Here is a 25779-nt window from a genome sequence, read left to right on the forward strand (position 1 = left end):
TGGATTCTTATCACTTCGTTAGAAATCCAATGAATATGGAAGATTCCTGGCCCTTGTACAACTCCACTGGGAAGTTGTTCTGCTTCCTGCTGTGAAGCTGGTGTCTTGCCCTCCCCAAGTTTGTAAAAAGCATGGGCTGCTGTTGGCAGGGGCAAGGGTAGAAGCTGCACTTGGCAAAGCATTATCTGGTGAACTGAACCAGAAGCCCTCAAAAGTTGTGCTTGGTGATGTGCGTTCAGTGAAACAGCAGAGTGGCTGCAAGAGGGACAACAGTAATCACAATTAAGTTTTTTCAGTAGATTTTTGAAGGAGAGAGGAAGAAGTAGGCAGTCTGGGGGCATGGTCTGGGAGTACATAGTAAGAATAAATGGGGGGCAGGAAAAAAGGGAAATGGCTTCACACTGAAAGAGGGCAGAGCTGGTTTGGATATTAGGAAAAAGATCTTCTCTGAGGAGGGTGAGGCTATAGAAGGGTGAGGGTGGTGAGGCTATAGAAGCTGTGGCTGCCCCTGGATCCCTGGCAGTGTCCAAGGCCAGGTTGGACGGGGCTTGGAGCAACCTGGGATAGTGGAAGGTGTCCCTGCCTATAGCAGTGGGTGGAACTGGATGATCTTAAGGTCCCTTCCAACCCAGACCATTCTGAAATTCAGTGGTTCTACGTTTGCTTTAGGGTGCAGTGCAGGACTAGTTGAGCTTTGGAGCAATGAATCAGGAGGTGACAGCAGGATGTGGATGAGGATGTGACAGCAGAGCAGTGCCAGTGCAGGCTGCAGCAGCCAGCCCACAGAGAAGCTCCCGGGCAGGTTGCCCACGCTCAGCTTTTGGTGAGGCAGGTCTGGATGTGTCTCAGCTGCCTTGCTGCAAACACAGAGCTTGAGGAAGGTGGGAGCCTTCTCCTGCTGCAGATGCTGCTTTCTGAAGGATGTTTCTTGCAGCCTGGCCCACACTGGGAAGTGCTGTCACTGCTGAGCTGGCAGCTGGGGCGGGGGGACTTGGGAGCAGCCGTGGGAGGGTGTGCTAAACAGGCACCACGTGTTTTGCTTGGGCAGCAGAGTAAATAGGGGTGTCCTGGCAGCTGACACCATCTAATTTGCAGGTGACTTAATGAAGCTGATGACCCCTTTGCAGATTAAAAGCTGATGCTGCAGAGGGTGTCTTGGTAAACTGAAATTTAGGTGTGAAAACTAAAGCTCCTGCAATTAAGAGCTTGTCATCTGAAAACGTGTGAAAACTTTGTATAGATAGAAATTGGGTAGGGCAGGATGTCCCTCTGAAATACCACAGTCATTGAAAGCTCAGCCAGATACCCAGCACAATCTGCTTTGTAACTCACTGGCATAAATGACACATTTATTTAGTATTTTGCATGCTTGGATATTCTGTAACTTTTTGAAATAGTTTAATCTTAGCCCCCAGATGCCAGGTAGAGATATTAAGGATAGCTGCAGGAAGTTTTTCATTGCCACAAGTGTCTTACAGGTATAATAAAACATAAATACAGAAAATCCCAAGCAGTGATCAACACAAGATATTTGGCACCTACCCTTTCCTTGGAGGGGAACCTGCTGTGACACTGGGACATGTACACCTGGTTCTCTGCCATCTTCATTTCCCTTTGCAAACTTTGCAGAAACATAAAGAGCGCTTTTCCACTGCTGCTTTAACCAGAAGTTAAAGTACTTGCTTTACTACTTCAGAAGGCCTTTTAGAGCCCTAACTCCCTTCTGGGAGTTAAAAAGCAATAAATGAATTTATTGCGTGTGCGTGTAGTTTTTCATGCTTTAAGCCGTGTGCATGCCCTGGCAGGCTTCTTGTGGAGCATGGATTACTTGGAAATATATTTACACTGCTGGTCTGAGTTAAAGGTTTCCAGGTGCTACCATTACAGGCTATAACTCTGGCAATGAAAAGAGGGTGTTTTAATGATTTGGGTTTGGAAACTGGCTCCTCTCCTGCCCACCACCTCATATTTATGACATTTCTCAATCTTGCACTTCATTTCCCTCATTTTAAAGTAATTGGGTGACTTTTGCATGAAGAGTCTACGCATATGATTGAGAAACTGTACAGCAGGAATAGATGGGCTTTTGGCAGAGAACTCTCAGTTGCAGGGTGAGATGTGGGAAAGTTCCTGTGGAGGACTGCTCTGCGGTGGGGCAGGATTGCAGGTGTGCTCCAGAGGCAGTATCATCTCACCTGGCACCACCTCGTGCCAGGCAGCACAAAGAAGGGTAACTGTGCCAGTGGTTTGGGTGTTTTGATTTGGTTTCTGTGTTGGCTTTTTTTCTCCAGGGAGGGGAAGCTAAGGAGGAGAAGGTGAGCACAAGTTTCATAGGGAATTATAAGCTGGGTACATGAAAAGTGTTTTCTGAAGTTGAAGAAAAAAGCAAGCACAAGAATCGTGACCTGATCACAGAATTCCAGAATGTGTTGAGTTGAAAGGGCCTTAAAACTTAACTTGTCCTACCCCCTGCCATGGGCAGGGACACCTTCCTCTAGCCCAGGTTGCTCTGTCTAACCAGGTCTTGGACACTTCAGTGATGGGGTAGTCACAGCTTCTCTGGGCAACCTGTGCCAGGGCCTCCCCACCCTCACAGGGAAGAATTCCTTCCCAATATCCAGTGTCAACCTACGCCCTGGCAGTGGGAAGACATTCCTCCTTGTCCAGTCACTCCAGTCCCTTGTAAATAGTCTTGCACCATCTTTCCTGTTGGATGGGGCTCCTGTTGGAACACTCCTAATTCTCCCAGCCTTTCCCCATGGAGCTGCCCTATTCCTCTGATCATCCTGGTGCCTCCTCTGGACTCTCTCCAGCAGCTCCAGGTCCTTTTTGTGCTGGGCCCCAGGGCTGGGGCAGCTCTGCAGGTGGGGTCTCACCTGAGCAGGGCAGAGGGGCAGAATTCCCCCATTCCTGCTGCCCACACTGTGGGATCAGCCCAGGACATGGGAAGTCCCTCTGAGCATAAAGGTAGTGATCACTCTTGAATCACAGAGATGTGGATCAATTTATATGTTTATTAGAGAATATGTTCTTGGAGATAAGCCTTTAGGAAAGGCAGAGGTCTGACAAGTGTTGCAGCTTGAATGCTTCTGACTTCTCATTCAGAGCTGCTTTGTTGTTGCTACCCACCAAAGATGTAAATAATTAATCTGGAGGTCTGGTTAAATTCTCTGGTTTGCTTCCACCCTTCAGTGAGTGCAGGGCAGCTCTCACTGCCAGGGTCTGTTCTGAGCTGGAATGACAATTAAGATACATGGTATTTCCTCCCTTCCCTGTTTTCCCACCACTGGTGGGAGTCAGAGCAGTGATGGGTCCTGGTTTACCATACCATGCTGCCATGCTTTTGAAACATTTGGTTTCCAGCTACAGAGTCTGAGACCAGTCCCTTTGGCTTGTACTGTTGAGCTGTGCCTGGTCCTGAGACAAATTCCTGTGTGCACTCAGGTATTTATTGTTAATTCATGCAGAAGAGCAAGCCAGGAGTGGGCAGCCCAGTTTTTCTGAGTAACAATTTGTTAATTCTCATGGGGCTACAAGGTAAAATTGGAGGAAGAACTTTTTTTTTTTTTTTCTGTGCATTTATTTTTTCTCTCAGAAGTTTAACCTGAAATACATTAAACCCTTTTTTTTCCCAAGCAATATTTAACAGTAACAGTTTTGAGACACATAAAAGCTGCAGCAGTAGGGCTAATTGTAGAGAATGCTTTCTGTAGGAGTGCATTCTGTGTGTTCTGCTGGCAAGGCTTTAAATGTCTCTTCAAGGGCTGACACTTGGAGACCACAGTGTAAGCTGATATTAGTGCCTGAAGTGAAAAGAGACTGATCTCCTCCCACTCCTTAATCGGTGGGATAAGATTCTTCCCTGCCAGTTCACACAGCAGATGAGCCTGTACTTCTAGTTCAAGGCAAGTGCACTGTGCTGGTCTCCTGCCTTCATTTGCAGCACTTGCTTTAAGGGCACAGCATGAAACTTGCCTTGGCTGTTTTGTAAATTCCTTCCTTACCTCACTTGCACATACTTTCCCCCCTTTGGATTCATATTTCTTTGGAATAAAATACACTACTAATGCTTTCTAGTAAAAAGGGAAAAAAAAAAAAAGGAAAAGCAGATTCTTGTGGCTGGAATGGGAAGGGGTGAGACTGACTATGAAACTTGGTGCTTACATAAGCAGGGAAGAAATGAAGGAGGCTTGTGGTGGTTAATCTGTGTCTTACACACTCAGTGTGAAGATGCCCAGGAAAATTTTGAAAAGGGATTATGTAGATGATGTTTTTAGCAGACTCTTCTTCTGCTACCATGTAATACTGGCTCTTTCTGTCCAGTTTTAAACCTACTTCTATGAAAAACTTTGTTTTTGTGGGCAACCTCCTTTGATGAGGAAATCAGGAAAGCTGTCTGCTGTTAATACTGTGGATGAAACATATTTGGGTTTTTTGGTCATACCCTAATACAGGAAACTGCTCTTTAAAGCACTTGACTGCATAGATGTGTACTGACTCTTTTTGGGGGGGACAAATCTGCAACAAGAGGTGATTGTTTAAAAGTGTATGTTTGCTCTTGTACCACATTTTCTAAAGGGGACAATGTCATCACAGAATCCTAAAATATCTTGGGTTGGAAAAAACCTTAAAAATCCCCTGATTCCAACCTCCCTGCCATGGACAGGGGCACCTTTCCCTCGTGCGCTGCTGAGGGATCAGTCACTTTGGAGCAGAGCTGTTGTAATGCCTGTTGGCTAATGGGTTCCTCCAAAACTCCAGGTTTTATTAAAAGCTGGAATAGGTAGATATAGATAGATATAGATGATATAGATATAGATATAGATATAGATAGAATAGTTAGCACTTGGCTTTATCCCTGAGGCCTCCCCACCTCCCTCCACAGTGCCTGGCCTGAACAAGGGCCCCATTGTTATCTTGTCCATTGGCAATTTGGGTCCTGGGCACGAGGCTCCGTGCGTGCCTTGCTTTGGACTCAGCAGGGAATACCTGCTGTGCCAAGCCTGAAGCACTGGGCTTTGGAAAATCAGGATTCCATGGAGCTGCCTCGAGGAGTGGGTGAAAAAAAAAACCAGCATGGAAAAGTTAAAGCTTTGAGGTTAATCAGCTGTGTGGTAATTGCCACATTTGAACCTGTGGTGTTTGGCTCCTGTGAGTGGATGAAAGGCACGCTGAGTGTGCCATGGAGAAGCCAGAGACTGGAATTGTGTGCAGCCTTGTGGGAGGGCCCAGTTCATTTTCCTCTTCATGGCTTTCTTAGGGAAAGGGAAGTGGGGTGGTTACTTGTGTGGTGGGAATGCTGGTTTTTAAATGGGTGCTAACTTTCCCTCCTGTGCTTGCTGGAATGGGAATTAAAGCTGCTGAGGCATTAATCTGGGTTGTGCAGTTGTCCTTTGTGAAGGGGAACCTGATCAGGAGGGCAGGGATTGAGAGACATAAGCTTTGCTTCCCAGCACTGGGATCTGGATTCCCATGAGGTATCCCTGAGAGCAGGGAATGGCAGGAATCCTCCAAATACCCCAAAATCTGGGAGACTTGACTACCATGCCATCAGAGGATTGTGCAGTCAGCCAGGTGTTTTTGAACAAGAAGGGTTCTTTGGGGTTATTTTTTCTGAACCCAGACCGTTTCTGGTTTTAGGAAAGATGTGAGAAAAAACATGTTTTCTGTTTTCATGTGGATTCACAAAGCTCATCGGTCAAGGGCAGTTCTCCAAGAACACAAAATTCAGATGCAGCAGAGTGGCTGTAAAGGTTTTGTGTATTATCAAAGTGCTCCAGACTACGGAACAACAGTGTCAGCAGGGCATTTATTAAAGCCTGAAAATAGTGTGAGGCTCCACAGAAACATTAAAAATTGACAGAGCAACCTGCAGGGATCCTTTAAGGCCAGCAATATACGTGCAAGGAATTTTCCAGGAATTTTCATACACTGGCACTGTGCTATGCACAGGTGAGAAGTGTGTGGGGTTGGTGCTTTTGTAACTGTGCTTCATCCCTCAAGGACAAATTCTGTCCTTCAAAGAGGAACAATTGGTCTGTAGTTAATGCTCTTTGCTTTTATTGTGGTGGCAGATGCACGACTTGTCCCAGATGAATATCTGGGCATCCATTCCTGTTGCAGAGGGAAGGCTGGAAAAATGAGAGGTCCTGGCTCACAGCAGGGCTGGGCTCTGGCCTGGTACAGAGCCTGGGGATAAAATGTCCCATGTGCACCCCAGAGCCTGGTGGGAATGGGAACAGGAATGCTGTCATGGAGTCACATGGAGAAGGCCTACGATGCAAACACTGCTTTTGTCCTACCTAAATCCACAGGCCTTCGCTGTGCTCTTCTCTGAATTGATGTTCTGCTGTATTTTCTCTGTAAATGCTGTTTTTTCCCTCCAGAATAAGCTGTGGAGCATTGCTGTGTATCCATCATTCATGCTAGCTTTGTTCCTTGTCTCTTTCCTCTCCCTTTCCCCCCAGATCTATCAGGTGCAGAAGGTAGGGCTTGCTCGCTTTCCTTCTTGTTTGCATGCCTTCCCACCCTGTGAGTCTTGCTACAATTTCACAACCACACAGCCATTTAGGTGGCAAGAGACCCCCAAGATCCTCGAGCCCAACCTCAGAAATCCTCTAAAGAGTGAGAGATGCCCAGCAGGCTGTAAATTTCCATTCTGCCCTCCCCTCCCATAATCTTGTGGGCTGGGCAGTCAAGGGGAGTGGGGGAAGATGACCCATGTAAGGTGTCTGGTCAGGCACTTAATGTGATTTTTTTTCTACAGCCTGTTTGGCAAAGAATAAGCAATAAGAGAGAAGTGACTTGGCAAAGCAGGGTCACAGGAGGATGCAGTGGCTCCCTCTGTCACCGAGGGCCTGTGTGTCACCTCTGTTCGTTTGCTGAAGGCCAAGAAAATCACTGGAATGTTTCAGGCTGGGCAAGCATTTAACAGGTGCCAGCAGGAAGAACGACTTTCAGATGACTTTATTTGCACAGAGTCACTGAAGGAAATCAGGGATGCTGTATTTGAATTCATAATCCTTGGGTAAATAAACTGTATGGCCTTCTTTCCAATGGCACCCACACATTAAAAGTGATTTTATATTGTTTAATCCTCTCTCATCTCAGTTTAAAGTCATGCTCTCTTCCCTCTTCCCAATTTCCTTTCCATGATCATGGCAAAGAGGATGGTAACAGTAGCTCTGAGGTTACTTGCTATGTAGAAACAGAGATTTTGGGGTTTGTGTCGTGATCTCTGGCTGAAATGACAGCCAGACGTCTGAAAATAACTGAATATAACAGCATGGCTGTTCTGCACTTTCAGCATGTGAACTGAGTGGCACCTAGAAACAGAAATAACTCCCAAGAATTTGTACAGGGAGGGAGAAAGCACATTTTTCTTCAAGCCTGCCATTTTCTACCTTATTGAATATTTCTCTTTTTTTTTTTTTTTGTCCTGAGATGTTTTTATTGCTTGCTGAGTGATGAATGTCTCCCTAAACCACAGTGTGCTTGGTTTTGTTCTGGCACTCCAGCTGCCCTAACTGCATGTTTCAAAGCTCGACCCAGCCCTGCATGTGCTTCTTGGGAGTGCTGTTCTCCTCTTTGAGTGTGTATGTATATGAAGAGAGCTGCTCAAATCATGTGCTCTGGTATTTAATTCTGACCCTATAAATTTGGCAACAAGTCTCTCTCACTCCTGGTTTTAATTCTGGAGTTGACTACACGCTGAGTGACTCAATGTCTGCCCATGGATCGACAGGCTCGTTATTAATCTTCTTTATGAGAACTAATTTAACCTTCTGGTGCCAAAGCAGCCCCATGGGAGCCCAGGAGGTTGTTTACTCTTGGTGTCCTGACATGGATGAGGAGATAAGTGGGTTATCCTCCCAACATCCCATGGCGAGTTTGCGAGTCCAGCAGTTTCACTGGCATTCAGTGAGCAAATCGCATCTGGAATTCTCTCTCAATGGTATTAACATCATTAATTATTTAATTGTAATATCACTTTTCAAGGTAGAAGGGAACCTGAGTCCAGCAAGGGCCTCTAACTGAAACCTAAATGAATGGAAAAGCAGCATTTCCTCCTTCAACCCCTTGAATCAGGCCCCTGGGGGCAGAACAGAAGAGTTGGTGTAGAGGGAGAACTGAGAGAAGTGGCTGTGAGGGGTCAAAATGCTTGAGAGCTCAAAAGCTGCCAGTTCAGTCCAGTATGACATGTGCTCTTTAAAAGATTACAAATTAAAATAGTCTCTGGGCAGTCTCATTCATAAAGATTTTTCTTCAGGGGATGTTAAGCACATAGCTGAACAATTTGAAATGGAGAAGGAACAGCCTGTAAGTGGAACTTAAACTGTGACACAGCAAGTCTTGTAAGGACTGTTTCCTTATCTGCCTTTTGCAAGGCTGAATTCCCAGTGTCAGACAGTGGGAGGGTATGAAAAGGAAGCAGCAAACCCTAAAAAAATTACAAGGGTCTTTATGGCTCCTTCCTAGGTGTGAAAAAAGATTCTCCATTTTAATAGTGTGTTTCAGTTTTTTAAATTGATGTCTAGTGCTAGGAAATGTTCTCAGTCTGTTAATGGCTAAAAAGCCTCTAATAAGGCTTTACCTGACCTGCTTTACTGCAAAGCATATAATCTGTAGGTTCTCATCGTGTACACAGCTCTGGGAGTTCATGCAATTTTCAGGGGTCATTCTCAGCCTGAGATGTGCATAACAGTTACTTTTATAACAAGATGGTGCATGGGTTATGAATCTGAAGTGGGAATAAATAATACAGCACTGAAGAATGTGCAGCTGTTAGGTTTGGTTTATCAGTAAATAGCGAATGAGACTTTAAGGGTGAAAATAAAATTACATTAATACCATTGAATGAGTGCTAAAACCAGAGTGCATTACAGAACAGGTTTCTGATTTTTTTTGAAAATAATTTCCTAAGGTTTTGGCTGTTGATACTCCTGCCTCCTCAAGCCTGTAAGAAAGCTCTAAAATACATATTATTCTCCCTTAATTAAGCAGGATTTCCATTTGCCTCTTGCTTCACTTTAGGCCAGTGATTTTAATTCACACAGGAATCATTTTAATGGGCACCATTAAAAATGCAAAATTCCTGAGACCAGATTTGACAGGCTTGTTTAGGGAGGAAGAAAAGTCCCATTAAACCTGTGGATCTTTGAACAACTTGCTGCCTGGAGGAAATTCAAGTTCATTGGGAAGTTCCCAGTGTTGTCTTCACCTGCACTGCTGGATCTTGTCCTCTTGTACCTTTGTTGGTGCTGCCACTGTTGTCAGGTGGGTCAAACGTAGGCAAAAAGCCTGGTGCTCTGAAAGGAGCTCTGTGGAGCTCTAATCCAGCAAATCAGGGTGCCCAGAGATGAGCTGTATCCAACTTGTCTGCCCAGTTTGACAAACCTTTACGGGAAACATGATTTGACAGCAATTTTCATCCTGGAAGTGTCCTGTGCTCGCCTCCCTCGTAATGAGTCTTGACTTAACTGGGTCAGGAATTCAAGACTCATTACTCTCCTTGCTCCTGTCCCCCAGCACGGAGGGTTTTGCAGTGCTGAGGGAGAAGAAGCTGCTGAGCACCCTGGTCATGCCCAAACTCCCCTTTCCAGGCAGCTTTTCCCAGGCGCTCGCTGTGGAGGGCTCCGGTGCCACGCGGCACAGCTCTCACTGTCACGTTGGTGTGGAGCTGTGTGGCTTGGCCAAGGCCTGGCAGTGCATGTCTAAATGTTCTGTGTTTGCTTTTTTCATCTAAATTCTGTTTTTTTTCCCTTTTCTGTCTGTAGAAATATTATGGGCTGGATACTAAGTGGGGAGACATCGAGCAATGGATGGTAGGACTTGATCAACGTAGCTCAACAGCTTTTGCGTGTTGCAGTTCTGTGTAGTTCATAGAGTTTGAGATCCCTCCAAGTAGGTATTTTCATGCACTGGGAGGGTGAGTTTCACTCCAAGCAATCCCACAGTCTCGCTTTTCCAACTGAAATGTGAGTTTTGATCAGCTTAAAACTGGCAAGGACTGGGTTAGAGCCATCTCTTTTTACAGACCTGTGTCCACGCTGTCACTGGAAGATTAGATTAGGATAAAAACCTGTTAAAGCCCCTTGGGATACAGGGACTATTTGTGCTCATTTTACTTTTTGTGGGTTTCATCACCACTTGAGTCTTCTTAAATCTGCTGTCAGGTAAATTGTGGGCAAGTTTCACTCATGCTGTTTCATTTCCCTTAGCACTTACTGACCCAGGGGAATCCTGCAGAGGAATGATTGCTGCTATGGTGGCAATCGTAGCTTTTTTCCAACAGTACCCTGTCCTGGAGTTTAGAATTTGCTAAAACCAGTGAATACCAGCTGCAGACTTGGCCACTAGCAACATGTGACTGTTTTAACACCTGTGATATGAGATGAAGAAGTTGCTAATGGGCTGGAAGTCACTGGCTTCAAATGTCTTTCAACCCTAAGTTTATGAAACTTAGCAGCGATGCCAGCTGAAAGCTGTGGCCTTGCCCTGCAAAGCTGAGTAGTGCACAGTGGAAAAGGCAAAACTGAACAGCTGGCTTCCAGTGTGGAAGGTAACTTCCCAAACTCCCCAGATTCCTTGGTCTTTGATAATTAATCAGTAAATACTGGTCTGCATGGACCACCCACCCACCCCAGACTCACACTGAGTCTCCTCAAATCCTTGCTGGATGAGCATAACTCGCTCACCTGTGACAATCTAATGACACCTTTTTTTTTTTTTTTTTCCTGTTTTCTACTGTTGTTTCTAAATTCAGTGGCAAATCAATTTTTAAAACCAGCTTGTTGAAATGTATAACATCTTGATGGCGTTTCCAGTGTCACAGAGGCTGCGTAGCAGAGAGGAAATTTGGGGTCTCAGGGAAGGGAGGAAGGGTTTTTCTGCTTTGACAGGGTGTCACCTCATGTTGTTTGGTCTAACTTTACTGGCTCCTAAGCGTGCCTGGAGTTCACTGTGTGTTTCTGGAAGGCTCTGTTGCTGTGTTTGTCCTCTCAACGCCTCCCTCTGTTTTCTCTCTGCTGCCTTGGTAGGAAGACAGTGAGCGTTATTCCCGTAGAGCCCGAAGAAACGCCTCGGTCAGTACCTACTTTTGCTTTTTCTGTTCAGCCAGACGCTACAGATTAAGAAAACAGACGTGTGTAAGGCACTTCCTTCTCAAAAGAAAAGGAACCAAAACAAGCTCCCGCCACCCCCAGCAAGTGGAAACCCCAAAGCCACTTCCTGACTTCTCTGCCCTCTCCCCAGTCACTCCAGGGAGCTTTTGCAAATGTGCAAGAATAAAGGGGGTGGAAAGTGGGGAAATAACCTGTTTGGAGTGTTTAATGTTTGTTAAAGGGCCAAGAGCATAGAGCAGGGAACACCTGAGCAAGCTCCTCCTTCACCCTGCAGTAAAATGCTTGACTGTTTCTTGGGCAGGGTATGATTTCATTTGCTTTCTGCTTATACTTTCAGTGCAATTCTTTTTTAAAAACACTGAGTTTGTGCATCTTTCCCTTCCTCCTGTCCCATCAAAGCCATCATCATTTGCCTCAGTGCCTGTTACCTGTGTTCTTTTCACTGTTTTTTTGTCTCTACGCTTTCTCTCGCTAGGCTTCGGATGAAGATGAGCGCATGTCAGTGGGTAGCCGTGGAAGCCTGAGGGTTGGTAAACTGTGCAACCTCTGTGTGCATGTCTGTGTATGGGTGTCACTGTCCCCCTGTGCCCCCACACTCTCAGGGGACTGTCCTGGACGTGTTCCATGTTGGGTTTTTTCAAGTGGATCACTGATTGTCTCCAGTGTGTGCCCTGTGCAGGACCCTTTGTGGTCACTGCTCTTCACTCTTGCAGGAAGGACTTTGCCAAGACATTGGTTCCTGCATGCACCTTGTGAGCTCCCCTGTTTCACTCCTGAAACTGGAAATTTGGGAATGGGAGGTGCTGGTGGGGTCAGTGTTTATTAGCTCAGGAAACCAGAAGTGACTGATCAGTGGAAATAAGTGTTGGGTGCTTTGGAATTGCAGATGAATACTCATAAAATAGCAGAATGGCCTGAGGTGGACCCACAAGGATCTTTGATCCAGCTCCTGTCCCTGCACAGACACCCCAACAATCCCTCCCTGACATCCCTGAGAGCCTTGTCCAAACTCTCCTGGAGCTCTGGCAGCTTCGGGGCTGTGCCCATTCCCTGGGCAGTGCCCAGCATCCTCTGGGGGAAGAACCTTTCCCTGATATCTGACCCAAAAATCCCTCTGACACAGCTCCAGCTGTTCCCTTAGGTCCTATCACTGGTTACTCACTTTAAAAATGCTTTAGAAATACTTGAAAATCATCTGCAGGCCTGAGTTTTGTGGAGGGCGAGATTAGTAAAGCGCAGAGTACTCATCTGTAGGAAAAGTTCAAACAGTTTTTTCCTCAAAACATCCAGACAGTATTTTGCCAGATAACACACATTTATATAAACCTTAGCTCTGTTTTTAAACACTGTCTAAAAGACTCGTTAAAAAAAAATATTCTGCTGCAGAGCCTTCTCAGGGATCCCACTGTAAAATTGCACAAAATGTGCTTAAAAATATAAAGTGCTGCCTTATTCCCTTTTTAGTGGAATCCTTATTGCTACTAATGAAATGCTGTTAAAACCTTTTTTCCTCAAGATGACAAACTTGAGTGCTTTTCAGAGCTAGGAGATGCCTCAAAGCTCCAAAGACTCAGTGAAGAAAAGCCTCTCTGCACAGCAGAATATGAAAAACAGTGTTTATTTTACTTAGGGTTAAATGTTGACATATGGAAGTGTTTTTTTGGAGGGGAAAAAGATCTCTAGTTCAGTTGAAATATCAATTCTATCTGTTTAGAAGGTGATGACAACACAAATGGGTTGTTTATGCCTGGCTGTAATGTGGCACGATGCAAACACACTGGCTCTGTGTTTATAGCACATCTTCATCTGAAACATCTTCTCTTCATGGAAACCCACCACTGATTCTTTCTGAGGTGTTTTTGCAACACGATCCTGTGGTTTAAAGAGCAGAAGCCCTGCATTCTGCCTCCTCACCATCCCTTGGAGAAGCTTTTCTGGCCCTTTCTCCCTGAGCAGTCTCAGGCTGCGATAACCAGCGCTGGCCTGGTGAACAGCAGCCTCCAGCTGCTCCGTGGGATGGCCCCAAATTCCTCATACTTCTGCAAGGAATGTCCTTCTCTGACAGAAGGATCTGGCTGAAACTTTCCACACTGGTGTTTCTCAGTGATGTTGCACAGGCCCTGTCCCCAGAAAGCACCATTTGATGGGTTATGCGCTGACATTTTGGCAGGCACAGGAAAAGTTTTGACAGAGCCTCCTTGCCTCATTTTTGTCTCACTGGGATTGTAGAAGCACGTAAATATTTGCCAGTCTGAACTGAAATTTAGCCTTCTACATCTTCCAGTTGTTCTATTCACAATTAATTGATAGAATCACAGAATGGGTTGAGTTGGAAAAAACCTTAAAACTCATCTTGTTCCACCCCCTGCCATGGGCAGGGACACCTTTCACTAGCCCAGGCTAGTGAACTGCTCCAGTCTGGCCTGGAGCAGTTCCAGGGAGTAGCCACAGCTTCTCTGGGCAACCTATGCCAGGGCCTCCCCACCCTCACAGGGAAGAATTTCGTCCTAATATCCAATTTAAACCTATTTTTTGTCACTTTGAAGCCATTCTTTCCTTTCCTGTCACTCCAGGCCCTTGTAAACAGCCTCTCTGAACACTTTCCCAGTGTGGAGTTACAGGAGATGCTTTTAGTAATTTGACCACATCTGTGGCTAATCTGTGAAGGTTTGGCTCTTGCTGCATCTGTCTTTAAAATAACAAAGCCAAAAGCTCCATTAATTTTGATCAACCTTAAAAAAATCACCTGAGTTCTAGTGTCCAGTTTGGCTTTGGAGCTATTTTAGCCTGAAGACAGCATCAGAAACAGTTGCCTTGTGTTCATGAAAGGTTTATAAAATGACTTGGAGAATTCTGAATGCTGCTCTCTTTTTGGATACTTGAAGGCTCTCCTTCCATCGTTGCAGGATGCCATTTTTGGAAAATTCATCTTCTATCTTTGGCACTCGGGCTCCTTGCACTGTGAGGGGCTGCTGGTGCCAGGGGTTCCTCTTTGCAGCTGTGCTTCTCTTCTGTGCAGGAAGTTTTCACTGAAATGAGCCAATATCAGACATTCACTTCTCCCTAGGGCTTCACCACCTCACTGATCTGTGTGGGTTTCACGCTGGACTTTTCCCCTGGAATATTTTTGAAGTGGATGCCTGGACTGCAGGCACCAGAGATGTGCTGAGGTGGCTTTTGGGCAGCTTCTGGACGCTTCTGGTGGAGCAGGCTGCACTACACACTGCACAACCTCCAGAAATATTCATTAGACCAGGCCAGCAAATGGACTGAAGCTCCACAGGTGTGACTGTGCTGCAAGCAGGGACCAGGGGTCCAGGGAATCCTGGCTTGGCTGTATCTGGGGCTCCTCAGCTGCCATGGAGAGGCTTCTTCAGCAGCTTCCCTGATGATCCTGAACCCATCAACAGCTCCTGCCTCTCCTGTTTCAGGAGTTCTGCAAGCTCAATTCTAAATCATGCAGATTTCCCTAGGGAAGCTCAGTAACATCAGCCTGAGTTTGTTGAGGCCTCATGAGCCTCTCTTCAGTCCCTTTTCTATTTTATTTGTTCTGGTTCTTCCACTTCCCAGCTGGCTGTCTCTAATCCAACACCATCAGCATGAAATATTGTTGTGTTATCCATCACTCATTATTAATTTGTGTATCCTTGTTTTGTATCCTGCCAACTTCCAAACTTGTGCCTTTGTGCAAGAAATCCTGCATTATCAAAGTTCTTTAGTTGGGATTTGCATCTCCCTGCCTATTTTTGTGTTTGTTTTTGTTTGTTTTGTTTTGGGAGTTCTTTTGATGGACATAATTTGTGTTTTCCTTTGTGTTCTGATTTTCCTCTCCTCTCATGCCTTTACAGTCTCATTTGGAATATGCCAGCACCTACCCAGTGGTGAGAACAGTCTGCAAGTTGCAGAGTGTGTGTTTGTGTGTGTGTGTGTGTGTGTGTTCAGAAACTAATCATGAAGAAGCTAACACAGGTTGTGATAACTGCTCTGAGATCAGGGTGATCTGGAAGCATCCTGAGGCAGTTTGTGGTCTGTGATGTCAGGGTGCCACTTCCCTCTCCTCCTGCTCTGACACAGTTCAGATGAGAAGTGACAAATGATTAGAGAGATCTGAATAGGTTTAGCTCAATAGTTTCCACAGGCAGAGCAGAATGGCTTGGATTTCCCCTAAAACACTGCCTCTGTTAAAGCCTGTCCATTGTTGGACCAGATGCATCTGGATTTATTTCAGCATAGATCTGGAAAGGAATAAAACTCTCATAAACTCACTGTAAATAGATCTAGCAAAGGTGACAGGACAAACACGCTGCCTACCAAAGCTGCACCTTGTGTTCCCTTCACTTTAGGGGACAAAATCAGATTAATAATAATGCTTGGACAGTGAGTACTTGCTCTGCGAACACTGAGGTAAAGCTGCTCCTGAAAGAACAGAAAGGGGCAACAAGAGGATTAGAGCTCAGTAAAACATTTCCTGCTGCCTTGTGTTGAACTGGACGTGTCCTGGTGTCTACAGGAAGCAGACTGGGCAGTGCAGTTCTATAGATTCTCCTGCTTTTCCCCTCTCCTTCATTCCCGGCGCTCTTTCCAGTCAGGAGCGCAGCGCATCCATTTGTGCGTGACCTACATCCCAGAATAGTTCCAGCACGTTTGGGTGCTTGCATGGCTGTATTGATACAGTCAGGATGGACAGCTGGCAGCCCTGTGAATTGACTGCACCCAGCCAGCGTGGCTGATTGGAAGCACGGCTGCTAAATTTAACAGCACTCTCAGCATTTGAGCAATATTCCCCGATAACTGGGCATTTGACTCCGAGGGGGGATCGGCTGCTGGGTGCTCACTGAGCCGTGCTCTGCTGCTGTTCCTGCATGGGGATGTGCATGCCTGGCTCTGCATGGGTGTGCACACACTCACTGATCTCACCCCCCATTCTTCATCCCACTGCAGGCTGGATTAGAGAGTGAGAGGACCAAAAAGAAGAACTACTCCAAAGCAGTATGTATTTTTGTCTGTCTCAGAGAGGGCTCTGCCTACGAACCCACTGTGGCAGGACAAGGAGTGTGTGCAAGTGGGAGAGCTGCCAGCCCAATGTCAAGGATATGCCGTAACTCCCAGCACTTGCTAGGCAATAATGAGCATCAGTTCATCTCCAAAACATGGGATAATCCAAACTCTTATTTCAGTGCTGTACATAAAGAGCATGTGGGAAAACTCAAAACCTTACTGGAGCTACCTAACTTGAGCTGTAATAGGCAATATTGAGAGAATATCATAGAAATCCCAAATGGTTTGGGTTACAAGGGCCCTTAAAGCCCATCTCATTCCACCCCCTGTCATGGGTGAATCTTATGGGGAGCAATTCCAGGCAGGCAAAGAGGACATTGATGCCTCAGGTTTAGCTTTTCTGTTTTTCAGATGCTTTAGTTGCTTTAGTGTGTGGGTCTGGCCTTCATATTAGGGGATGGTGAGCTCTCTTCACAGAGCAGGGAGACAAAACAATTCCTTCTCTGGCTGGGGACCAAGGACAAATGATCCAAATCTCAGGCCCAAGAGCACAAACAATGGCAGAATGAAGAGAGAAAAACAAGCAGGATGGGACTTCATGGGCTAAAGCTGGAATTGGACAATCAACTCCAATATGCAAATGGAGCAGAACTTACAAAAGTGAGAGACCCCGTGACCAGTTGTCCATTTTGTGACCATTTTGGGTCCATCTTGGGTGTAGCCCTGGCTGGGCTCTTGTGCTGCCCAAGGTGGATCCATTGAGGAGATCCTTTTAATAAATCCCTACTTTATTCTTTAGCTCATCACAGGTGGAGGCTGGGTTGGGGCTCTTTGCTACACTAGAAACAAGCAGAGAATTTTTATGAGGGATGGAAGTTGGTTGTGGGATTGAGAAAGCCTGAGGGAGTGGCACGAGCCACAGCCTGAGGAAAAAAAAAACCTTACAAGAAATGGACACAATGGCAGTGAAATGGTTTCCTTTGTCTGTTAAAAGCAAGAAGAAAATACAGACAGAAATGGGGTCACAGAAGGGAGAACAAGTAAAACTGAGACATTTTAGCCTCTCTAGTATGCAGTTTTATTTGTCCCAGTTTTCACGAGGGTCAGATGCTTTGCATGTAAACGTAGCCTAGAACAAAGGTCAGCGAGGTCTGATAAAACTGACCCTGCTCTCCAAGAGCTGCCCGGAGCATTTGCCTTCACAAATATGCACTGGAGAGGTTTCTGGAGAGGATGGGTCAGAGGGGCAGGGGAAACGGCCTCAGCTCTGGGGCTTCAGGCTCAAATGTGGGACACACAGGGCAAATGAGGCAGATTCCTTTAGAAGGGCCTGAACTGTGAAGTGATAACCAGTTAACCTGGGCTCGTGGAAAATTCATCATGCTAATTCAACTCGAGGTCCTAAGCAGGGTAATTATTTAAGGGCATAAAGGATGTTACTGTAAATTGACTGTAAGGCTCTTGGCTGTCTCTACGTGACATTAAGTGAAACCTTGGGCCAGATCTCGTTCTTGTAAAAGGAATGTACAGTTGGAAAATAACTTTGTTAGAGAACAAGACAGCTGGGAAGGATCTCAGCTGGTCTGTTCCCAGCTAAGACAGCATCATCTGGGTTTTTTAAGGAGGGAAAGGCAGTTCCCCAAGAGTCTGTATTGCCTGGCTGGCTCAGTGCAGGGAGTGAAGGCAGTTTCATACAAGGTTAGAGTGAAAATAAATATGATGATAAACAGGAGACAACTTGTCAAAATGGAATAACAGTAAAAACAAATGGGGAATACCACATCTGGGAAAAATGAAGGTACCATTACAAAGTAATAGGATGGTTCAGATAGTGATCTGAGGTTACGTTTAGTCAGTATTACACAGCTGAAAAAGGCAAACAAGTCCTCAGTGTAGCAATAAAAGGGGTGGTGGAGGTAATTGGTCTGCACAGAGCATTGCCTTCAGCTGCTGGAGGTCCATTTTAACCATTCTTCAGGGAAGTGTTGGAGAAGTTCAAGGAGCTTGGAAAAAAAAAAAACCTAACCTGGTAAAAACTGGAAAGAAGCCAAGCTATGTGAGAAGGCTACAGCAGTATTTCAAATCAGTTCTTGGATAAAAGAAACTTGGATGTTTGCCTTCCATTTGGGGTGATAGTATTGCATTTCAATAGAGAATGTAAGCTTTTCCCAGAAGTAGCTTTCCAGCTTGGCTCTGAACTGGTTTCTAAGTTAATTTGTTTAATTTTTCATGGAAGCTGCTGTATAGCAGATGATAAATATTTCTCTTGGAAATTGATTCAGATTGGTTCTAGTGGATTTTCATTTTGGGAACACATTGAAACATGGACTTCAAAACTTAATTTTAATAGAAATTCTAATTAAATTTCCCAAACCCCCACCCCAAATGCACAGAGGGCTTCCTTGTTTTCAGTGTTAAACCAGGGCTCATTGTGAGGTGATACCAGAACAGTGAATTGCTGGGGAAACCTGAGCTTTTAATGCTGTCGATTGAGGAGACTTTTGGGTCTGTCCTCTCTTCTTCACCACCACATTCCCAGACTCAGGACTGAGTCGCTGATTGTTTTCTTTTATTCCCAGCACTGCTGCCATAGGGATTTGAAGCACCTCACCTTGTTTATGGAACAGTCCTTCTGAGCCTGTTTTCCCTCAAAGGAGGGAAAACATCTTCTTGACACCAGGAAGGACAGCTGGGAGGACAGCTGAGCCCACCCAAATCTCCTACTAGCCCTCAGACTGCTGCAGAATCCTGGGGTGTGGCAGATGGCCACTGTCTGGGTTTAATTTTGATGCTCAAAATCAAAAGGAAGAGAATTTATACAGCACTGCATGTTTACTAAGCTGGATTTCTCAAATAGAATTAATTCTTCTACTACAATTTGCTGCTTTTTAGGTGTTCAGCTGCCTGAGGTATAAATAGCTATAGTGATATATGCCCTTTATTGTAGTCTCTGATCTCCTTTTTGTCCCCATTTTGTCTCCTATTCTCTTCACAGAATGTTTGAATATAGACCAGTAATAATAGGGGAGGCAAAAAAAAAAAAAAAGGATCAAAAAGGGCAAGCAGGAGTATCCTTGACATTTTTGGCTGTTCTAGAGGTACTGACACAAATGTTCGTGTCCTCGTGTTTGAAATCATGATCTAATCCTGCACTGCTCCTGTTCCTGGTGTATCTTTGAAAAGTTCTGTCTCTGCCTTTCATAAGTGCTGGCATTTGTTTAAAAAATCGCTTCGGGGTCTACGTCAATTTTTCTTCTCTCCTTTTTTTGTCTTTCCTTTGTTTTTTTTCCTTTCCTTCCATAACAGACCAATGGTTATGAGGAAGACGTGTATGGATCATCCCAGAGTAGAAAATCTAGCAGGGTTAGTAGATGATTTCTATTGCTATAAAATTCTATTACTCCATTTAATGGGATTAAAGCTAATTAGCAAATTCTTTTTGGCAGTGAAGCAGGTTTTACCTGTCTTGCATGTTGTGGGTTTGGAGTTTGTCAGGCACTGGAGGTGTGCAGGAAGAAGCTGTCTGGGAAATGAAAAATCCAAAGTCAGGCTGTGAGTGGGGAGTCTCAGAAATTGGTACAGAATGATCTTGGGAGCCAGAACTGCTTTAACTTGTAAACAAAATGGGATAAAAATTACATTGTGACAGCACTGGCAGGGAGGATTTCCACATGCTGGAAACAGAATGAGTGCATTTCAACCTCTGCAAGGTGTTCATGCTGTGCTCTAGTACCGAATCTCCTAATTTAGTCCATGCCTTGAGATTTGCATAGTTAAAATGGACTTTGGCTTTTGAATTTTCCCCAAATGCACATTGTTTATTTGAAGTTTGCTTAACTAAATGCCTTTGTTTTGTTTTTTTTTCCTTTATAAACCATATCCTAGGGTTTCTGGAAACGCCTACACAGCTGAAGGGCCAGTGCAAGTGTTCCCACTTTACTACTTAACATTGATAGCCTTTTATTTCTAGTCCGAAAAAGCTGAATTATTAACTCAATTGTGAGGATGCAGGTCACAATGTTCCCTCCTGTTCCAGCACAACAAGTGTTGTGTGTCAATCACAGCAACTCCTGGCCCTGCTTTGTTAAATATTGGGGACTTTGTAAATGATTTAAAGGGGCTGTCCAAGCACAGCCTGGGGGCAGAGGGGGAACTGTTTGGGTTTTTTTTTTTCCCCTTTATTTTAACAAAGCCAGACAAAAGCTCAGAGCCTGTTGATCTTTGTGCTATCAAGGCTTCTCAAGAAATTTAGTGGTATGCAGCCTAAAGCTCAGTGTTTAGGCCAAAAATAAACTCTTTTAAGCCTCCATTTATCCAAGTGTTTGAGCAATAACACACTGAACATGAGAGAGAGTTCAGGGGGTTACTTTGTAGGCATGAAGTTAAGCAGCTGCCTGGATAAACAGTGAAACCTGATATTTCACGTCCATCTAGAATTGTTGCTGCCATATAATTTAGCTGGCATTATGTGGATAAGAGACAATGAAATACTGTTGCTTGAACTGCTGAAAAAACAGCCTGTCCTGTTGCTGGCACTCTTGCTGGCCCATTTGAGGAGTTCAAGGAGCTTTACTCTGTAGCACTGGTGACAAATGATGTTCTTACTCTTTACTGACATATTCCAGTGCTCCCAGGACCACAGGGAGAGCAAAATATCTGCAAGAAAGTCATCCAGGGAGAAGAGGTTCTTTGGTTTCCATTTAAATAATTTAAAATCATCCTGGAATTAGCGTTTGCAGCGTGGGGGTTTAGTCTGAGTAGGGCTTAATTACAGCAACATCGTTAGTTCCTTGTAGTTCTGTTGCTGTTTGGATTAGTCATTAATTAGGAGGGGGAGGAAAGTTTGGGGGTAACTCAGAATAGCTGAAACTTCAAACCAGATTGATGCCAGCCTGGCTGGCATTCACTTTTTAGGAATATTCTCTTCAAAAAGCCCAAGCTGAATCCTAAAGATTGTCGAAGTGGCAAGGAAAAATGGCTGGCAGTGCTGCTGCTGCTGGCAATGGCTGTTTCCAAAATAGGTGTCCAGTTTTAAGTCACAGAATGGCCTGATCCCCATGTGCACCCTGCACTTGCAGTGTCACGGGTTGATCCCTTCAATATGATTTATGCCATGTGCTTAAATAGTCCACGTGCAGATTGCAAACTCTAAGCAGGAATGAAAGTAATTTCTTAAAGTTCAGTTCAGGTTTCCTTTCAGTCAAAGTCTTACTGTACAAGCATTGCTTGGGGGGTTTTGGTTTGTGGCTGGTTGTTTCTTGGGTTAGGTTTTTCCCAGGGTTGGACAGTGATTTGCCCTCAGCCTGTACCTGTGGGTATTGTGTCATATCTAAGCAGCTCACAGTGACAGAAGAAAGCAAACAAATTTCTTTCATTTGCCACAAATCTCCCTCCTTTGTGAGGAAATTAACGCCTCCAGGGACCACAGTGGTGAAGCAAGGATGAGTTAGGGTTTGTGAGGAGCTGACTGCTGAAAGCAGAGAACCTTGACTGTCTAGACCCCCATGAGAAATGTTTGGAGGGGAAAGGTGTCAGGGAATAGGTGTGAAAGGAGAGCTCTGGAGAGTAGCAAAGGAGGTGAAGGCGTGAGATCTTTCAGAACAACCATTCCTCATTAAGATCCCCTAAGTGGACCAAAAGTGCAGGGATGACTGGATGCAAGGCAGAAAGCAGGAAAAGAAGGTGTTTAATTTAAAGAAGGTGTTTAAAGTCTCACTTCTCAGAGAAGAGTTTTCTCCCTGCTCAGTCTTGCCATATCTGACAGTGGGCTGCTCACACTTCCTGCTGGGCACAGCCAGCAGCTTTGGTCCCTGGCTTTGCTCTCCATCTCCCAGGATCTCAGCTTCTCCTGGGGGTGTAGCTTAGAGGACATAAACTCCTCAGGATCTCAGGAGGAAGCTGACCAGCTCTCTGATCAGTGCATTTTATCCAGTGCTTCAGAGGTCCCATGATTTTCACACATCCTCACAGCTTTAATGCAGTTCTCTCTTCTTTCTGCATCTGTGACCACTTTGCTTTGCAGTTTGTAATCACCTCATTTACTTTTTGCTTCCCATTTAAAGGAATAAAGAATGAAGCTGAGTTCTCAAGGAGTTTTCTTGTTTGTTTTTTTGCTTTGTTTGTTAATGCAGGCTTCGTACTACTCTGACCTGGGTCTCCCCAACAGCAGCTATGCTTCCACATCTCAACTTTCTTCCCAAAATGGAAATTGGGTCTGTTGCCCTCTGGCTTCACCTGGCCTGGACTTTGTTTGGATGATACAACCTCTTGTACTTAGGAATGAATTTGGATCGATTGTCAAGAGTCTCTGTAGCTCTTTTTAGTGAAACTTGAAAAAAAGCCCCAAACAAATCAGACCTTTTAAGATTGGAATGAGTAATGGAAAACTGTTTCCAAATGAGCACAGTCAGTTTTCCCTTGCTGCTCCTCCCTTTCCTTGTCTGCCACTGGCCTCAGTTGGTCTGGGAAGATAAGGGAAATCTTAATTACCTGAAATTCTCCGTTTGAGGCAGCTCCTCTGCGTAGCGTGTCAGTCTGGTGAGCTTGAGACAATCCAGTCTGCACAACACAAAACTGCAGAGAAGCAATTCCCAGAGTGCTGGGAGAACATCAGTGAAGCTGTAAAACCCCTGGGAGGTTGCATTGTCCCCTGTGTGTGGCAGAGCTCGGTGCCAGCAGAGCTCCAGCAGTGCTCCAGGTCCTGCCTGGGGACACGGCACAGGGCTGTGGTTGGGGCACTGGCAGCAGGACCTGGCCTCAAGGCCTGGGCTGGGGAATCCCTGCTGGAGTCTCTCTTGCACCCAGCTCTGTGAGACACAGCGAGTGCTCTGGGTTTGTTTAACTGCTCTATTTTGGGGGGGATGATTACTAACACTTGTTTCAGGCTGCTCTGACTGAAGCACTTGCATTTTTTTCCTGAATTAGTTGGGTTTTCTCTGCATCTGTGACTAATGAAACACACAGGAGATGATCTTACAGCTGTGTGAAACACTAACAGTGTGTACTTAGAAGCACTTCTGTGTAGCTCTTTTTCTGGCTTTGGTTGAAGTGAGGAGAAACCCCATTTCTCCTGTACACAAATGTGTGGGAGACAATAACAGCTTAACAACCTAAAATTAAGTTTTACTGTTTTGCTTTTGCTTACTGTCGTGTCCTCCCTTCCTGTAGGAAATGCACGTGCCTGCTTGATATTCTTAGTCTTTGGGAGCTGAGATCTAACGCTTTCATGGTGCTAATGACTAATATTCTCTGTACTGGGTTTCCTTCTGCTGTCGTGTAGTGATCCTAATCTCTCACCAAGAGGGTTCATTCTGCTGTAGGCATCTTTTTTCTGTTTAATTTGCTGTGCCAAAACAAAAAGTGTTGTGCTTGTCTCCCCCAGCCCTCCCTGCTGTACAGCGATGCCCTGCCAGCCAGGAGTTACAGGGTTTGTTGTGCTGATGCTCTGAGCACCAACACCAGAGCCACTCACCCCCAGCCATGCACGTGCTGTCCCCTGCCTCTGTCTGTAATTCCTGTGGGCTGCATCTGTCTCACACCCTGGTGTCCCATCCAGCTGAATGCCACGTGTGTGATGCTGTTTGTGCAGACCTGGATTTGCTGATCCTTCCTTTAATTCCTGTTGGGATTGTGCTCACGGGGTTGTGATGCTGCCAGGGGTGTCGTGTCCATGTGGAGAGAGTTGTCTTCCTCGGTGTCTTTCCAGGAGCAGGACAGAGAGGCAACATCAATTCTTGCTGGTTGCTTAACAACTAACAAAAATCTGTTCGCAAATTTTTTTTAGACAAATTCCTGCCTTCTTGTTTAAATTGAGCTTCTCAGAATTTTTTCTCAAAGCTTAAAGGTAGAGTTTCCTACTCCCCTTGTGTTTCCTGAGCCATATATCTCTGTGCTAAACTGGAGTCAGTCTTAAAATACGCATTTTCCTCCTATTTTATTAATTTACTAAACTGGCTGGTAAGTGAAGCTCATCACTGGCAGCACCAGCAAAGAAAGGTGAAACAGATGGGATCAGTGTAAGAATTGATGTAGCCACTTCATGGACAGGCAGTCAAAGCATTAAATGAAAGTTGAACTGAAGCCCTGGGAGAAGGCTTGGTGCCACATCTCGGGGGTGTGTCAGATCCTGCACGTCAGGTGGCGTTGGCTCTTCCCTCGCATGCTGCTTGTGCTTGCACCCAGGAGATGTCCCTGTCCTCGCCCATCCTGCTCGCTGCCACGTGTGCTGGGTGACTTTGTGGTTGTGCAGGCTGAGCTGCCACTGCTGTGCTGACTCTGTGTTTTAATTGTAGGCGTCTGTGTACGAGGAGAGCGTTTACAGCGGGAGCCGGCGCTATAGTGCCCCCAGTTCCCGCGCTGTAAGAGGTTTTCTGCTTTTCCCTGTCTGTCTCTGTCCTTTGCCAGGCTGGGGAACCTTTCACGTGGGCAGTGTGACATCCAGGGCCTGCTGCTGTAGGAGCAGGAGTGGGAGCACCACTCCTTCCCACGAGCTTCCACGAAGCAGTGATCAATGGGAACTCGTCCCTCTGTGGGACAGTTCTGCCAGTTCTGCCTCATGCTCGGTTTGCAGATCAAACACCTTGGAAAGGACATACATGAAGTCCTTTCCCTCCCTGAGATTTAATTCTTCTTGTCAAAACTGAGAAAAACACAAGTTTAAAAAATAATCAGCCAAAAATTTGAAAATCAGTTCCACACAAGCAGTGTGAAGTAAATGATTTTTTGAGAATATATGGGTTGCTTGGTTTTGTTTCTTGGATTTATAGTCAAATATATTTTACATTCATAAATGTGACAGTGCTTCCAAAATGTGTGTTCCTGAGAGTGGAGGGCTCTGTCATGGATGGGGAGTAACAATATAAGGAATGACCATATAAATTGTTTCCTTTCAAAAAAGAGAAACTCCAGGAATCGGCTTACAGATTAAAAGGCAGAAAATGCCTTCATACCTCCTCTGTGGGTGTTTGGGCTAGGCAATCCATCTGCTGCTGTTGTGTCCACCTCGGAAACAAAAAAAAGAAAAAAAGTCAATCTCTTTAGATTTTTCAGATCTCCTCTGTGGGCCCACTGCTTATTCTGCCTCTTATCCTGATAATAGCAAAACCCAACCAACCAAAAAAAACCCCAGCAAACAAATAACCCCCATCTAAGGCCATAAGAGTGAAAAGCCTCGAGACAGAGCACTGATGCTAACTTTAAACATCACATTTTTATTAGCTTGGAGGAGGAAACACTTTCAAGAATGCTTTCTAAGCACTTGTTAGTCCTTCAAGGCCTGTGCCATCCTCTTGCCACCCCACTGATTCACAGCTGTGAGGAATCGTTTACAGCAAACCTTTCAGCCTAAAGCCTGTTTGCAAGTCTTTCACGGGCTGTCAGTGGCATGAGGACTGAAACACTGGTGCTTCCCCCTCCCTCCATCCCCATCCCACCCTGAGCCACAGGTATTTGTGTGTAACCCAGCCTTTCCAGTTCCTGGAGTAATGAGAGGCTTGGAACAGGAGGGGTTTGCCCCAGAGGCAGCGACCTTGTCACAACACCTGGGGTTGTTTTAATGCCTCTGAGCCTTGCAGCACTTTTAACCTGGAGAGGGAGTGTCACCTCGGGTGGCTGTTCCCAAAAAATGCTTCTGGAAGAGCAGGTGAATGCAGGGGGTGAG

At 45.3% G+C, this 25779-nt stretch overlaps 1 protein-coding gene across 2 annotated transcripts in view; it reads left to right on the top strand.

The window, feature by feature from the left end:
• Positions 1 to 25779, top strand: part of LRRFIP1 (LRR binding FLII interacting protein 1) — a 101927-nt gene that overhangs the window by 44730 nt on the left and 31418 nt on the right. For both annotated transcript variants that reach the window (XM_053947385.1, XM_053947386.1), the window contains exons 3-6: positions 6468 to 6485; positions 9777 to 9824; positions 11040 to 11084; positions 11599 to 11649. In XM_053947385.1, coding sequence (XP_053803360.1) covers positions 6468 to 6485; positions 9777 to 9824; positions 11040 to 11084; positions 11599 to 11649 — 162 coding nt within the window. The remainder of the gene's footprint in view (positions 1 to 6467; positions 6486 to 9776; positions 9825 to 11039; positions 11085 to 11598; positions 11650 to 25779) is intronic.

This window comes from Vidua chalybeata, chromosome 7 (assembly GCF_026979565.1).
Source record: "Vidua chalybeata isolate OUT-0048 chromosome 7, bVidCha1 merged haplotype, whole genome shotgun sequence".
Taxonomy (NCBI): Eukaryota; Metazoa; Chordata; class Aves; order Passeriformes; family Viduidae; genus Vidua; species Vidua chalybeata.